At 41.1% G+C, this 17,087-nt stretch overlaps 1 protein-coding gene across 2 annotated transcripts in view; it reads right to left on the minus strand.

Moving 5' to 3' along the window:
- plcb4b (phospholipase C, beta 4b) overlaps nucleotides 1–17,087 on the minus strand; it is a 70,361-nt gene that overhangs the window by 3,223 nt on the left and 50,051 nt on the right. Inside the window, exons 26-39 of one of the 2 annotated variants that reach the window (XM_029002559.1) lie at nucleotides 16,465–16,567; nucleotides 15,803–15,967; nucleotides 14,875–15,079; nucleotides 9,254–9,342; nucleotides 9,012–9,162; nucleotides 8,085–8,137; nucleotides 7,907–7,972; nucleotides 7,478–7,593; nucleotides 7,301–7,376; nucleotides 6,173–6,348; nucleotides 4,348–4,449; nucleotides 4,162–4,219; nucleotides 3,410–3,496; nucleotides 3,155–3,191 (exon numbers count right to left, since the gene is read on the minus strand). In XM_029002559.1, the coding sequence (XP_028858392.1) occupies nucleotides 3,155–3,191; nucleotides 3,410–3,496; nucleotides 4,162–4,219; nucleotides 4,348–4,449; nucleotides 6,173–6,348; nucleotides 7,301–7,376; nucleotides 7,478–7,593; nucleotides 7,907–7,972; nucleotides 8,085–8,137; nucleotides 9,012–9,162; nucleotides 9,254–9,342; nucleotides 14,875–15,079; nucleotides 15,803–15,967; nucleotides 16,465–16,567 (1,484 nt within the window). The remainder of the gene's footprint in view (nucleotides 1–3,154; nucleotides 3,192–3,409; nucleotides 3,497–4,161; nucleotides 4,220–4,347; nucleotides 4,450–6,172; nucleotides 6,349–7,300; nucleotides 7,377–7,477; nucleotides 7,594–7,906; nucleotides 7,973–8,084; nucleotides 8,138–9,011; nucleotides 9,163–9,253; nucleotides 9,343–14,874; nucleotides 15,080–15,802; nucleotides 15,968–16,464; nucleotides 16,568–17,087) is intronic. The other variant, XM_029002560.1, reaches the window with a different exon arrangement.

A 17,087-nucleotide genomic window follows, 5' to 3' on the forward strand; every position in this document is an offset into this window, starting at 1 on the left:
CTTTCCATAATCTGAAATATTGTTGTGTCTTTGTTGTGTTTTTTTAAATATCGTTATTTTTTCTGTCTGATTTTGTTGTTTTCTGAAATGTCATTGTGTTTTGAACTGTAGATAATTGAGAAATTAGTGAAAAAGAAAAGCTGCACAAAGCTGCACACTTACAGTACATAATATACATAATAAACATACATAACCATCTACACAGCAAGGCTTGACATAACTGTTGGATGTGTGTACTTGTGTGTACATTTAGTGATTATATTTAGTGATTATTTTTAAATCTCATTGTCATAATAATGCATGTGAACAAATCTAATCTGACTGATTCTGTTGCCCTAAATGTATCCAGCCAGTTACGGTCTACTTAGCTACACTCCACACTCTACAATCCCAAAAGACACTCAAAAACCCATGTTCCACCCGCGGTTCCATATACCTTCCATGTTCTACAGTTCCTGATCTTCACAGGAATCTGCTATGGAAACATCCAGGGGCAGAGTGACCCGTGACTCATTTGTCAAAGGAGCGCTGACATTTTCACTGGGGGAAGGGAAGATGAGGTGAACGCTGGTGCGGTGAGTTCAGGTAAAACCCTTTAGAGCATGAGCTCTGGGTCCTTCTAGCCACATTCTCTTGCTACACATGTCAGTGGAACACACATTGTTTTCACTCACACAGGCCCATGGATTGAGAGGTGCCATTCAGAGAAGCGAACAGACGTAGTCACCACTAAATCATTTTCTTCTCATAATGGGGGACGTATATAAGCAACCTTCCTGCTTATCTATCCCACGGGATACATTTCCTCGCATTTTTTGATATTGCACCAGCAGGAATTGGAGACACTGGATTTATGTTGTGTGTGCGTGGTGGCCTAGGGCCAGTAGTGGCCTAGCGGTTAAGGAAGCAGCCCTGTAATCAGAAGGTTGCCGGTTTGAATCCCAATCCGGCAAGGTGCCACTGAGGTGCCACTGAGCAAAGCACCGTCCCCACACACTGCTCCCCGGGAGCCTGTCATGGCTGCCCACTGCTCACCAAGGGTGATGGGTTAAATGCAGAGGACAAATTTCACTGTGTGCACCGTGTGCTGTGCTGCTGTGTATCACATGTGACAATCACTTCACTTTCACTTTTCACAGTAAACAACACAGAGTTAAATTAACACAGCACAGTGTTTATATAATCCACACTAATGTCAGTGTTAAATTTAACACTTTCAGTGTAAAATCAGTCTAAAGTGACACTATTCAGTGTTAACTGACAGTGACTCCGCCCCTTCCCAGGGAACAAGCTCATAAGAGTGGTACACAGGTACCAGACAGGTGGTCCATATCAGCCCCATACGAACCCAAGAACCCAGATGAGGAGTAAGAGTCACCCCCTTATTTTCCCTCCGTTGTGTTAAAGACATGGACTAACATGAACCTCACTGACTTTTTTAACATTAAATGTTGAATGTAGGTAGCTTTGTTCTACATTTACTTTACTTTACTTTATTTTGCAGACGCTTTTATCCAAAGCGACTTAAAGGAGGAAGACACCAGCAATTCTCGTTTGATTTCTATAGATTTTGAGTTAACAAAACTAAGAACCCTGATAACTTGTTAGAAAAAGAACATGCTCAGAAATTGTGCTAGATTAATAAAATTTTTATTTATTTATTTATTTTGTGCAGTGTGTGTGTGCATGTGCATGTCTTAGATTTGTCTGAAATACTTTTTGAATAAGTGGGTTTTCAACTGCTTCTTAAAGGTGGTGGTAGTCTTGGCTAGTCGAATGGAGCAGGGCAAGTTGTCCCACCAGCCAGGGACAACAAAGCAGAACAGAGTTGATTGGAATCAGAGACCCCGTGAAGAGGGAATTTTCAGTCTTTTGCAGATCTGAGAGGGCATGCAGGAGTGTAGCTGGCTAGTAGCGCATTGATATAAGAGGGTGCATTTCCATTTTCAGCCCTGTAGGCGAGCATCAAGGATTTGAACTCAATGGCGTGACATGGGTGTATTTTGGCTGATTGAAGATGAGACGGGCTGCCACATTTTGGACCATCTGGAGTGGTTTTACGGTGACTGCAGAGGCTCCAGCCAGGAGAGAGTTACAATAGTCGAGTTTGGAGATGACCATTGCCTGGACGAGGAGCTGCATAGCCTGTTGTGAAAGAAAAGGCCTAATCTTGCGAACTTGTAGACCATGTTCCTGTGAGGACCTGAACCAACACTTGCTGATTGTTTCCTTACATTTTCTTGAGGTTTGGTTGAGAGTTGGTAAAAAACAGGTGAAGACTTTATTTCAAAGAAACTCTCTTCAGTGGTAAATAGGGTGTATGGGTGGTAGTAGCCTAGTGGGTAACACACTCACCTGTGAACCAGAAGATCCTGGTTCACATCCCACTTACTACCATTGTGTCAATGAGCAAGACACTTACGTAGGATAAGTGTCTCCAGGGGGGGACTGTCCCTGTAACTACTAACTGTAAGTCACTCTGGATAAGGGCATCTGATAAATGCTGTAAATGTAAAGGGGTGGAATTCTTGTATGTGTTTTTTCAGTTTTTTTCTTTTCTTTCTTCAGTTAAAAAAAAAAGATGTTTCGTGGATCAGATTGCATTATAGATTTCCATAGACTCAATAGAATAGGTGTCTCCACATTTATAGCTGATGTTGTGAAATCACTTAATTTTACAGTTTCGTAACCATTTGTAATGCTTTTGAGAAGAATTTTTGAACAGCAAACAGTGCAGCGAAACAAACACAGGGGACCTAATGTGACCTTAACCACGCACATTATTTTGGTAAATGAATGCACTTACACAAAGAGGTCTGGCCATTTTCAACATGAACATGGTTTTAAGCATTTTATGCTTGTTTTACAGTGGTATCGCTTACTGCAGTCCAAAAAATACATACTACCCCAAAAATATAACATACACATAAGTGTATTTGCTTCAACTTGTCTGCATGATGGAAGTCTGCATGAAAAATGTGACTACCCTGCAAATTATACCTACTGGGAAAATTTTGAATTTAACCAAAACTGTACATATTATGAACCAAATCGACATTTTTGACCAAGTAGCATGTTGAAAAGGACACTTTCTATTCCATCAAAGAGAAGGAAGATGAGAGGAATGGATGGTGAGAGGAATGGGTGAGCCTACCTTCACTTTGTGAGTTTGCATGATGTGATTTCAAAAGCTGTTTCAATACAAAGATTAAATAAAAAAGAAATCATATTAAAATGGATGGTGGTTCATGTGCACAGTAACATAAGCAACTGAAAATGTTAACAAGAGCAATGATGATGTACAGAATGACAAAAATACGCGAACAAGATGACATGAAAACCAATTATGGTAATGAATGATTTATGTTTAATTTTAACTTAAACTTAACTGTAAACGTTTCTCTCGTACCTGCTCTGTGAATTTATCCAGTTTATCCCTCTGTTCGCGCTGGTTCTTCTCCAGCTGTTCCATCTCTCTGGACTGTTTCATGCCCAGCTGTGGCCGAACAGGCAGACCCACATTAATAACGATATACTGTCTGAACAATGCAAGGAAAATTAGAAACACTTCAAAAATCCCATGAACGTTACTAGAACCCCAATACTGCTGACTAGATGATCAGATCAACCAAATCTCACCATAACCAGGAAAGGGTCTAACCTTCCTGTTTCATTCTGTTTTGACTGCTGAACCCTTCCTACATTAAAGAAATATTATTATATTATTAAATAGTAGCAAAAAACCTGCTTAGTGAGTTGATAACCATTATTGTAATTTATAGTGGAAATTAAAAACGTAGTTTATTGATGAATATAAATGTTCTACACAACCAGAAGAAACTTAATGTTGTCTCTCCATTTTCTTAGCAACAACTTCAATGTAATTTGCTATTCAACAGCACTCAGGAGTCGAGCTATAATTACACCAATATCCATGAACATCCAAATCGTATACTTTAATTACAACACATTTTCTCCAGCGTTGTTGATGCTGATTCATTTCCGATTGAGATAGAGGAATAATCTGCAACGGGTACATTTGTGTACGATTATCTCGTTTATGTGGTTTTTCAAGTCAAGGTCTGGAGTCGAATAAAATAAAAGATTCTGTTATGCAGAGTACACGACAGAAGACCAAAACCATTAACTGAAAGCACAAACCCTTTTTCTTTCCTCCAGGAACTTTTTGGTGTTGCTACTGTTTAACTCCCGAACTCTCCTGTTAAAAAGAAGAGGGGAAGTTAGACTTCCAAATTGTTTTTGTATTCAAAAGACAAATTGTCGATTAGAAGTTTAAAAGTATTAGTCACAGACAGTCTGACCTCCAGTCAAATATCCATGGCTCACCTCTCGCGCTCTGCCTTGTTTTTGATGCTCTTGTCCTGACTGATGGCCTTGCTGTTTTCCATGGAGGTTTTGGCTTGATTGGCTCGCATCTCCTTGCTCTGTCTGCAACAGATGCACAACAAGTTGCAGGGCTGATCACAGAATTCGCAGAACTTAAACATCCCATAAAAAACCAAGATTACCATATTGTGTCTAATTATGCTGGCATTATGAGTCATGAATTCTGAGAATGACAACGTGAATGTGTCAGAGTGACACATGTGTCAGAAGCCTGAAGACTGAATCATACGTTAATGCCTCAGCGTAATATATATTTTACCAGCATAATACAGGCATTGGTGGAATTATTGAAGGTTTCCTGCATGGTAATTCCCCTATTTACTGTGCCACGCTGGGTGCAAGTAAATGATCTATTATCCAGACCCCAGTCTCAAATTTCAAGCAATTGCAAGCAAGCATTTATTTTTTAATAACGCCAGACGCAGTTCTTTTTCTTAAGGTTTTCACAGTCAAAAGCTAATACAATGAGAAATAAGAAGAGGCTGCTGAATACTCGTTTTAAATTAGGGTCATAATTAATGCAGTAACAACAAAGGGTTTAAAAAAGATGGCAGAGCCTCATTGCCCCGTCTCCGCCAAGCTCACGATTCAATTGCCTCGCCTGGCTGAGAGGCTGATAAATATCAAGAACCTCACCTGCTGTGAGGTTCACCATTCTCTCTGGGAACAAGATGATGCAACAACACACACATAAAAATGTGCAAACAAAGTATGATCTCGATTTTTGAAATCTTTATACCTGTAGGTTTTCCATTGCCAATTTGCAAATGACTGTACACTTTTCTGCATGTGCACGACTGCATTGGAGTGAGTAAGAAAGCAATTAAAGTGTATAAATAATTAAAGGATCCTGCTCATGATAAAGGTACAAATTGAGGGGTGTAAATGACATTGGGGTAATAATATTAAAAGCTCTGGATGACCTCTTTCCTTTCCTCATTCAGAGTTATGGAAGGACTGAAATCAGTACACACATTCAGACAAATGGTTTAGTCCCCTATTACGGAAACAGTGACACAGTCCCTTTCAGCCCTGAAAATGAACCTGAATTAAAATAAAAATATTTTTTTAACATGAGACCACATTGGGCCAGCATTGCTGTTTCGCCCTCTACCTTGCCCTAGACAGATCACATGGTACCCGCCTGAGAGCAGAAAAAGGACAGAGGCCCCAGCTGGACACAATGAGTCCCGTGAACACAGAAAATAACTGAGTCCCTTTTCTGTTGGTCCACTTTTTGGACCACATCTACAAAACTGACTTTGGTTTCTTTTCAAAAGAACAACAAGCAAAAGCATCTCAACACTCCTTTGACTTGAGATTGGAGATTCTTAGCCCTTGTCCCTTAAATCAGTAGTTAAAGGGACAGTCCCCCTTGAGAGTTAAGAGGGATAAGTGTCTTGCACTTGGGGGCAGTGGTGGCCTAGCGGTTAAGGAAGCGGCCCCGTAATCAGAAGGTTGCCAAGGTGCCACTGTCCCCACACACTGCTCCCAGGGCGCCTGTCATGACTGCCCGCTGCTCACCAAGGGTGATGGTTAAAAGCAGAGGACACATTTCATTGTGTCACCGTGTGCTGGGCTGTATATGACAATCACCTCACTTTCACTGTTTTACCCACTAGTACATGACCATGAAAATCTGAGCCAAAAACTGTCTAGAATCAAATCCTGGTGAGGGATTACATTCTGAACCTGAACTATCCACCTCTTGTTCGTTGTTGAATGTGTGTGTATGAGTGTGTGAGCGTGTGTGTGCAGCTCTTACCGCTCGTGGATGAGCTTGAGTTGCAGCGTCTGCTGCTCCTGCACGCTGGCCAGCAGCTTCTTCAGATGCTCACACTGCTGCGTCACATGCACGTCCTTCAGCTCCTGCTCCTCTGTGCTGTGGGAGTTCAGCATCTCTGAAAACTCCTTGGTGTGCAGCGCTGTGATCTCCTTCACCTGAGAACAGAGGGGAGGAAGTGCTGAACGATGAAGACCCACCAGTATCCTCACTCACTCGATCACTAACTGTCCATAACTGATTGGTTCTGCTCACGCGTCATTCAATTTAGAGTCACCAATTCACCTAGTGTACATGCCTTTGAACAGTGGGAGGAAACCAGAGACCCCAAAGAAAACCCACACCATCAGAGGTAAACACCACACACGCAAGGTCCAAGCTCACAACTCACAACCTTGAAGGTTGGAGGCCATGTCACTAACAAGTCTATTAAAGGTCCCCTGTTGTGAAAATTTCACTCTGTGAGATTATTTATCATTAATATAAGTTCCCCTAGACTGTCCTGAAGTGGCTGGAAATGGCGATAGGTGTAAAGAGTGCTTTGATCATTCTGCTTCGCATGTCTTCACTTCTACAGAGCGCTCTCCTCCCCGTCCCACCTCTCTCCTCCTCCTTAGCATTTAAAGCTAAACACACCAAAATGGCGCATCCTGGGGAAATCTCAAAGAGGCTTTAATTCTGCATGAGGCTGAATTTCCGAAAGAGACTTACAGTATTAGGGGACACTAAGACCTATATATAAAACAAATATCATGTCAGGGGACCTTCAAGACATTTGTGTTTTGTGTTTCAGTAAGGCTGAAATTTGGTAATGTTCAGGTAACACTCCTTACCTCATGGGGACCCATCCTCTTTGGAGTCCTAAGCACCAATCAGTAGAGGGGATAGTAATGAACTCACTCAGGGTGGATCACACACACCATTTGCCTAAACACTCGTGCCTATGGCCAGTTTATATTCACCAGTCGAGTGAGGAAACCAGAGAATCCTGAGGAAACCTCATGTCCACCCGGGGGAGAGCATGCAAACTCAAACACACAAAGCCAGGACCTGGACCGGAACTCACAACCTCGGACCTGCCATCTACATTGCCGGTGCCCGGTTCCATACCTTTGCCTTGTGGTCTGTAGCCAGGTTCTGTACTTTCAGCTCTGTCTCCTTCTTTAACTCGAGGCAGTTGTTCTCCCTGCCAAAAACAAAAAGATTGCGTGTATGTATTGCGTTTTCAAGATGTGTGGTGTAATGAGAACATTACTGGCGGCAGTGGTGGGGGGGGTTCGCATTTACCCTCGTTTCTTGATTGCTTTTTCCAACAGCTTTTCCAGAGTGAATTTCTCTTTGTCGTGCTGGGCCATCATTTTGTCCATCTGAATACAGTGGGATTTTTGCATGGCACTGTGATCCTGAATAACACATAACAAATACATCACCACGCTGGGGACAAGCGTCTTCAAACAGACCACACAAAAAGGCCATTATACCGGCAGAGGGACAGCAGCGCCATGCTGTTTATGAAGAACCCTTTGTGAAAAACGTCCAGCGCTGTTCATAAACATAGAGGCCATCTGTGTAGAAGGCGCTGGACGGGGCACGTTAGCATTACTAATGCGGGTCGGCAGATCAAAGATGGGCGGCCTGTGTCTCTGAATACGGGGAGCACAGGGCAGGGTTCTGAGATGGGGATCAAAGCAGAGAGCGCTGTAGAGAAAGACCCACCTTTGTGTGCTTTTTCTTTAACACATTCAGCTCCTTCTGTTGTTTCTTAATCAGTTTAAGGTACGTCTGAAGGAGTAAAGGAGAGACATTTTCAGAATTCAAATCTCATGTTCATAAACAACATCTAATCAAACCTGTCAGTTAAAACTGACACTCAAGTCGGTTAGTGTTAGTGTACCTTCATTTGTTTCAAATCATCAATATTAACCTGAGGAACCACTGCAGATGGATCTGTGGGAAACAAGACATTAAATTATATTACAAAACCTTTAACAAGATGCAACCTATCGTTCACAAATCAGGGAATTATGAACACATTCTGAACAACCCCTTTTCCCTTTGTGGTGAGTGAGATGATGTCTTAGGTCTCTGAGTGTAGAATTATGGGTAAGGAAGTTAGGAACCATCATAAATGAGAATGCAAAAAAAACTATAGAGCATGGATATTGTTTAAAAAATATAAATAAGCATGTTTGCTGCTTAACTAGGCATTAACAAGAGATAATGTAGAGTGTGGTTTTGCTGTATGGGGAGTGTGTAAAGGAGAGTGATGCAGAATGAAGGTGTGATGTTGCATGTACAGTATAATGTGTTGGGCAGGACTGGAAGAACACTTGCTGTAGAGAAAAAATGTCAAAAGTAAATGTGAACAGTTACGACAATACAATGGGGTTACAGTACTTTGAGTGCGGATAGAAGTCTGAAAAAAAGTAGATTTTATATCAGTAGATTACATTTGCATAAAAAACAGATATAGCATTAGGATTTTGTCAAATGTACAAGAAAATCAAGTCCAAAATATCAATATCAAAATATCTCTTTTGTGTGATAATGTATAAAATTCATATTTCTGACCCCCTAATACTAACTTATTCCTTATTGCAAAATTTTGACCATTGCACACAGTGGCAATTCATTTTTGTTTTATGATATACCACAATACTGGGATGGGACTCATATACATCTGAAACCTGTCTTTGAAAAGCAATTTGCAGCTGTAAAACTGCACAAAATGAACAGAAGTTATCAGGTTATGACTGCTCCTGGCCCCCCCTTGTTTTTAATACTACCATTGCCATTAATGGTAGGCATAAACAGCACCAACCTTTCTTGGTCTCTGTTGCATTGTTCAGTGCGGCAGTGGAGGACTGGCCCATCTCTGAGCTGGTCTGTGGGGTAACATTGGCCTTCACCTGGCTCTGCTTCCCTTTCTTGTCGTTTTTGGAGCCTTCGTTTGGCACATCTGCAATGTCACTCTTCAAAAGGAAAGCGTGATTTTTAAGGAAACTATATAACATGCCAAACACACACAAACACACACATGCGCAAACACTGAAATGTGCTCACCGTTTCAATCCCCAAAGCTCTCATTTGGTCTGCTCTCTTCTCAGCTATGGACAGGAACTTTTTTGGGTCGGAAAGTGCATCCACAATTGCTGTAATATACAAAATTTTTTATACATGTTATATTGTACCAATATCTGAACTTTCCCCTTGTTGAAATAAGATACGAGATAAAGTGATGCTTTATTAGTGGGAAATTAAATGAACTTAATTGAAGTTCAATGAAGACATTCAGTCTATGAATTAAAAAATGCCAGAACCACCAAAATCTTGCCTACAGTCATGGTCAAAGGAGAATGAGAATGACACAAATACTGTTTTTAGATCTTTTGTCAGTGGTTTCTGTGGTGTATTGAAGTATAATTACATTTTATAAGTTTCAGGCTTTTATTGACAATTACATCAAGTTTATGCGAAGATTCCATATTTGCAGCGTTGGCCTTTTTTTTCAAGACCGTTCTGCCATTCGCCCTGAAATGCTGTCAATCAAGTTCTCGGCCAAATCCAAATGGTTTTAGTACCATTCATGGACGAGTTCTTAGGCAAAATTGTGAGAAGCAGCACCACACATGAATGGTCTCAAGATGCTTTACTGTTTACCCCAGTCCTCAGCAGTCCAATCCCTGTACTTTTAGCAGAATATCTGTCGGTCCTTGATGTTTTTTTGGAGAGAAGTGGCTTCTTTGCTGCCCTTCTTGACACCCGGCCATCCTCCAAAAGTCTTCGCCTCACTGTACGTGCAGATGGACTCACGCCTGCCTGCTGCCACTCCTGAGCCAGCTCTGCACCCCGATCCCGCAGCTGAATCAGCTTGGTGGATTTCTTGGTCATCCTGAAGCCTTCTTCATGACACCTGATCCTCTCTCATTGAAGTTTTGATGATCTGATAAATGGTTGATTTAGGTGCTATTTTAGTAGCAGCAATATCCTGGCCTGTGACACCCTCTTTATGCAACGCAATGATGACTGCACGTGTTTCCTTGCACATAACCATGGTTAACAGAGGAAGAACAAAGATTTTAAGCATCACCCTCCTTTTAGCATCCAGGCTGCTATATATTATCAATCAGCATGAGAGAATGATCTCCAGCCTTGTGCTCCTCAACACTTTCACTTGTGTTAATTAGAGGATCACTGAAATGATCTCAGCAGGTCCTTCTGTCCTTTCATTTTCATATTTTCATGGCAAAGAGAGATATATCTGATATATAAATATATGATTGCTATTCATAACATTCTGGATTATATGCACATTTCCATAATAAAAATGGCAGCAAACTGTATTTGTGTCATTCTTAACTTTTGGCCATGACTGTACATGACATTACTGTAATACATGATTTCAAATACCCTTTGTAAAAATGAATGAACAACTTTTTGTAAATAACCCTGAGCTGGACATTCAGCACAAAATTGTGGGTATCAGTACAACTGTATATAGCTTTTATATGATATTTCATATTCAATGTAAACAGATGGTGTCATGCCATAATATATAATTTTTTTTTTACAGATCTACTGCAGATATCACAGTTACCACAGTTAAACTGTGAAGTTCTGGAATTGTTTTAATAAAGAGGTCACTACTGATATGAATCTGCAGATATGAATCAGGTCTCTGGTCAGTAATTGAATGAATGGATGATGTATTTTCACCTCTGACTGTGATGCAACTTGTTTTTCTTTGGCGGAATTGCCCCAGTTAGTTGTAGAGCCAAGTGGGCTTTTATTTAACCCAGTGTTTATTTAGAGCTGCTAACATCACTGTACCTAATTGAATATTTAAAATTATATTCTGCACAAATAAAACAGATTACACATTACAAGGTTCAAAAAGAGGATCAGAAACATTTTGTGTATTTGGATACGAATTCCACCCTATTGTCGATGCAAATAAAATAACTCTTGGGCTCAAGTGAAATAAGCACAACATAAATATAGTGTTTTTTGGGTCCTGTGCAAGTGAGTAGAATTTAAATAATGGCATAAATAAATAAAGATACAATTGTGAAGCAAATACAGGATTTATTTGCTTAGCACATGATTAATGGTGATGATGATTGTATAATTTTAGAATGATTTTATTAATTAGTTGATTTAGAGATAAGCCTTGATTGTAAATAGGGATCGCTGACATCCTACCAACAGATGTGAATTGTAGGACTTACCATCTTGAAGACAGGGCCTGATGTGAATTTATGTTTTAAGCCTATCCTAATTCCTAATTTTAAGGAAATGCATTGGCCTCAATCCACTTCCCAAGAATCACCATGGATACAATTTAATGGGAACCGGGAGCAAAGACCAGACAGGTCATAGGGCCAGATCTGAGAAGATCTCATCAACACTGAAGACTGCATGCTTCTTATTCAGAATACGCTGATCAGCCTCCTTCACACCAAGTAACGTAGAATCATGTCCCAGCACAGTACAGACATTAACTGCTAACTAAGCAGCATGCTAATGTGCAAAACACATTAACATTTATAATTCTGGAAAAAAAGGTTATTCAAATCTAGATAGATAGCGACCTGCTTTAGATGCACGCTCATTTCATATGTGCACAATGGAAACACTGGGGCCTGAATAATCCATTTTCAGTACATGAATGGCCTGATGTTCAGTACTGTCGCCTTGCCAGCAGCACACCTGCTCCATTTGCAAAATGGAAAACAGGCATAAATCTGTGCAGATCACAACAGCAAACAACATCGAAAAAAGTTCCAATTCAAGTAAAGGCTTCCAAAACATAGATCCATGCCAAAAAACTGCTGGCAAAGTGCAGCTACATAGAAACCAAGCAATTTCTGTGTTCTCAATATACTATGTAACCAAAAGGGGGAATATGATTGAACTGAATGTGGAGAAGGCTGTTGAATTTACAGTTTATAGTGCTGAATTTACATTTTAAGGCATTTATCAGATGCCCTTATCCAGAGCGACTTACTATCAGTTGTTATAGGGACGATCCCCCTGGGGACACTCAGGGTTAAGTGTCTTGCTCAGGGACACAATGGTAGTAAGTGGGGTTTAAACCTGGGTCTTCTGGCTCATAGGTGAGTGTCTTACACAATAGACTTTTTTTATTTAAATGTTTTATTTAATTATTTGATTTGTAGCGATTTGCAGAGTGCCATCTATCTAGGGTCGCTATCTATCTAGATTTACCAAATGCCAGCCAACTTCTAGAGGCCCAGCCTGTCTAATAATGCATGACAGTAAGTACTGTCAAATGTGCCCTTTGTCAGGAAATTTAATCTGGAATGTCCCCTATTGTATAATCTCCCATTCAGAAAGTAGTGAACTCCACAACCCCCAATCTCATAGGAAGACATTTATTGAATTTAGCAGATGCCCGTATCCAGAGCAACTTACAATTAGTAGTTAAAGGACAGCCTGCTGGAGACACTCAAGAGTCTTGCTCAGGGACAAGTGGGGTCTCTTTTCTAGTGAGTTGTGCACACATTACAAAGATCTATCGCTGTATATTGCATTGTTTTCAGTTGGTCTTGCTAACAATGGCTCGTGGCTGGTGTTCCGATGTCCGATATCTTACTTCTAAGGCAAATGGCATGCAGCATCTATTCTGAAAAAGTAGTGATGCACTTAGATCGTATTCTATCTGTCATCAGCACATTTGTGTGACAGTCACAAGGATGAGTGACGCTGTCAGGGAACCACCAGGGATGGAATTATTTCATGGAAATTACATCATCAACACCATCCACCAACCACAATGTTTGGCGCTGACAGGAAGTCGTGTCGACATTTTTCCAAAAAAAAAAAAAAAAAAAAAGAACCCACTGAGTCTCGTGTGACAGAACTACATATTTACATATTTACATATTTACATCTGAGCTGCCGATCTCTGAACAATGAAGCAGAATGACCAAAGCCCTCTTTATACATATCACCATTTCTAGCCACATTCTAGGACCATAGGTAGGCTAGGGGCACTCGTATTAATGTTAAATAATATTACAAAGTGAAATTTTCATGATAGGGGACCTTTAAAATGAAGGCCACCACCCCTAGGGTGGCCAAAAAACACTGCAGGGGCAAAATGGCAAAAACCTTACCATAATACAGATATCATGCATACAAGCATGGTGTTGCCCACCTTGTGGTTTAAAAAATATATAAAAAAATTAAAAGTGAAGTTATTGTCATTGTGATACACAGCAGCACAGCACACGGTGCACACAGTGAAATGTTTCCTCTGCATTTAACCCATCACCCTTAGTGAGCAGCGGGCAGCCATGACAGACGTCCGGGAAGCAGTGTGTGGGGACGATGCTTTGATCAGAGGCACCTCAGTGGCACCTTCGAACTTCTGATTACGGGGCCGCTTCCTTAACCACTAGGCTAAGGAAGGTTCTGCCGATTCAAATGAGCCATGAAACATTCAAATCGCAATATATGGAAAAAATACACACAACTGTACAGATCACATGACAGACGTTGCTGTTTCTGTAGATTCTGAAAGGAGAACGAACTATGATTACGTGGCAAAAAGGCGAGTTTTTACGAATGGGGAGGTGCTGGACATTCTGGTGCAGGACAACAGTTTGATCTTTTGAATCTTTGTCTGATGAAGAGCATCTCCTGTGCGCTGAATAATTTGAGGCAGACAATAGTGTTGGCATCCATAGGGTGAAAACACCCAAACTCTGCAGAAAGTACCAGTGCCATTGTGTCTTGCTTCTAAAAAGAACTGATTCAAGCAATTGCGCGATACACAATAATGTAGATGTATTTCATTTATTCCATTGATTATTGGCATTGTAAATAGTTTCAAAGTTCTTTTGAATGGGGAACATGTATATAAATATATATGGAATATTCATATGATGTGATGTTTTCAAAACCGTCTCAAAACAGCTGTAATTAGTTGGATTGAATAACTATAGTCACAAGTAAGTAAAAAATTGTTTTATAGTTCGGTTCGTGGGAAATCTCAAATGGCACATATGGTGTCCAAAATATCACCAACGTTCCCAAATGGTCTACTAATTCCTAAATCTGTCTACTAAACCTTCCTGTTCTCTTTCATAGCAATATGTTTGATGCAGGTTCATTACTAGGGTTACTATGGGTTAGTTGAGGAATACTGCTTCTACAGCCTCTTTCAGACGGCTACATTTTTTTCTTCAGTGTTCTATCTTTGTTTTGTCTGACCCAGTTGACACATACGCTGATTCCTAAACTCTGATGGACTATTTGTCCAGAAGAGACGTCCTGGCTACATTTTCATTGCAATTTCCTACCACATTCCTAGCATTCTGTTTAGCAATTTGTATAAAAGAAACATAAGCCTTTCCTCCATTCGCCAATCTGATGTACTCTATGTCAATGCTGTGAGGCAATAACAGGTATCAGTCACAGGTACCAAGCAGTCTCCATGGAAACAGTTGAATATTACTGCAGTAAATTTCAACTAAGCTTTTAATGGGCTTCTGTGCAACAACTAAAGCCCACATGAAGCCTTTAGTGTTGCAAATACAGGTGATTTGTGCAACATGGCCCAATTATGTTTTTTTTATTTTTGCCTCTGTCTTGAGTTTTAACAAATATTTAACAACCTCCCAATAGCCACACAGTTACAACAGCGCATGGCAACTTACCACCAAACCCGTCGGGAACGTAGGTCTTGAGGACGATGTTGCAGAAGACCGTGGGCAGTGACAGAGGCTTGTTGCCCTCGTTGCGCAGTGAGATGTGGCGGTAGCCTGCCTGCAGGCCATCCAGCGGCAGGATGCGCTGGCCAATCAGCTTGTTGTTGTCGTCGTATACGGCAATGCGCAGCACAGCCAGGTCAGGCAGGATGACCTGAGGGACAGGGCGGGCAGAGAGAAAGTTATACCAACGGATATAAATGGCTCAACGTATTGCATCTGTCTATAGTAGAAAACAGTGTGCCCGGATCAGGTGTGTGTATGTGTGTAGGTTGGGGTTGGAGAGAAAGCTCCAGCAGCACTGCGGCAGCTGTGATTTATGTCCTGCGCTGGAGTCACAGTCATGGCTGAGCAACTCCTCCATTCTGCTGGGCTCAGCATAATAACCCTCTCAGCCGAGGCTTCCTCCCTCCCGCCCTCCCTCCCTCCCTCAGCCTTTCCTTCAGCCACGTAGCTCCGTCCCTGTACCTCTCCGGACCAGAGTCAATTTGTCTCAGAGGTTCGATGCAGCCTCACCGATCGGAGCTAACATCTCTCCCCATTTATTTCAACTTCAGCTCTTCTGGCCCCAATCTCCTTTAATGGGTTTAAAACGCTATAATCTATCTGCCTGTGTCCGTCTCGCTGTCCTATGTGACAATGTGACTCGCTGTCCTACTCCTCCGTTGTTCCTCCACCACTGCATTGTGCTCCTTGGCGCTTTCTTTCTTTCGTATGTGACCTTATTCCATCCCTGTTGGTTCCCTGACAGCATCACTCATCCTTGTGACTGTCACACAAACTGCTGACGGCATACAGTCAAGCTCGCTGCCGCTGTCTACATGACAAATAATGAGTGAGAGGCTGACAACTGATGAAGATGTAGAAGATGTTTCACCTTCCTGAAAACAAAGGGCTCCTCATTGTAGTAGGGGTTCAGGCCGTTGTTCATCACCATGCGCGTGCGGAACTCCTTGCGGATGGTGTCTGTGGGCAAGCCGTACATGTCGACTTCGACGTATGTCCCGATCTTCTTATCTGATAAAAACTGGCCTGAGAACACCTTTTTTGGGGAAGTGGGGAAGCAGGAGTTAGTTGTGAAATCGCTCATTCTGTTGAGCGATTTTGATAATGAGGTGTGGTGATCCATTAACGCCCCACTGGTATCCAGTATGGATAAAAGTTGGTATTTTGGAGGAAATTAAAGCAGTTGTGCAAAATTAAAGAGAAATTTTTACATTGTTGATAGAACACAATTGCAAAAAGCCTGCGTGACTCCTCACAAGAAGTAATTCCTCATCCAGTCAGACATATTTTAGAATCATGTTAGCAATAAATGTGTGAAAAGTCTTTCCATTGCAGTTTTGCGAAATGTGCCTTCAAGTTTTTGTGATGTGAGGTAATTATTTTCTGTCCAATGGAAATGCAAATACTAATGCCATACATATATATTATTGTGATTAATAATAACATTTGCTCCTTCTTCAGTTAAAAAGATATCATGGACATTCTAAAAACAACTGAACAGCAATATTTTGTTACCATTGTTATGATGCTCACCTGGACACTGCAGGTTGCAGCGATGACGCCGTCCACGGGGGTTTCAGAAAACGGGTCAAACATCCTGTCTGAGCGTCGCATGAAGTCCGGCTTCAGCAGGTACCTGCAGGACATCAATCCACCCATCATTTCATCTACCCGCAATGCATCTAACCACAACAATCCAATAATTCGCTTACTACACTGAATAATACAAAAGCCACGACTTTTCAGTTGAACGCAATATTCAGTTTTAAATATATTTTCCAAGCTTTTATTGTCTCAGTGAAGTTCTTTGTTCTCCTTGAGACGTGGCGCATCATTAAAGTATTTACTGCCGGAGCCTGAAGCGCTTCCTCCACTTCCTCAAGCAGGTGTGTTCATTACCTTTTATGATTAATTATCAAGGGGAAGATTGATTGTTTTTTTCTACTTTTTCCATTACTGGAACTTGTCATAACAAAAAAAAAGAAGAAAAAAAAAAAACGCATGACCACACATGCTGGAACTAAAAGGAAATAGGAAAAGTGCACGCACAATCTGAAACACACACACTCAAACACACACCCCATCCCCTCGGGGTCCTGTTACTGTACCTAATGATGAAATGAACTCCTATCATTTTCCCGTTTTTGCAGAATGAA

Source organism: Denticeps clupeoides, chromosome 14 (genome assembly GCF_900700375.1).
Source record: "Denticeps clupeoides chromosome 14, fDenClu1.1, whole genome shotgun sequence".
Lineage (NCBI taxonomy): Eukaryota > Metazoa > Chordata > Actinopteri > Clupeiformes > Denticipitidae > Denticeps > Denticeps clupeoides.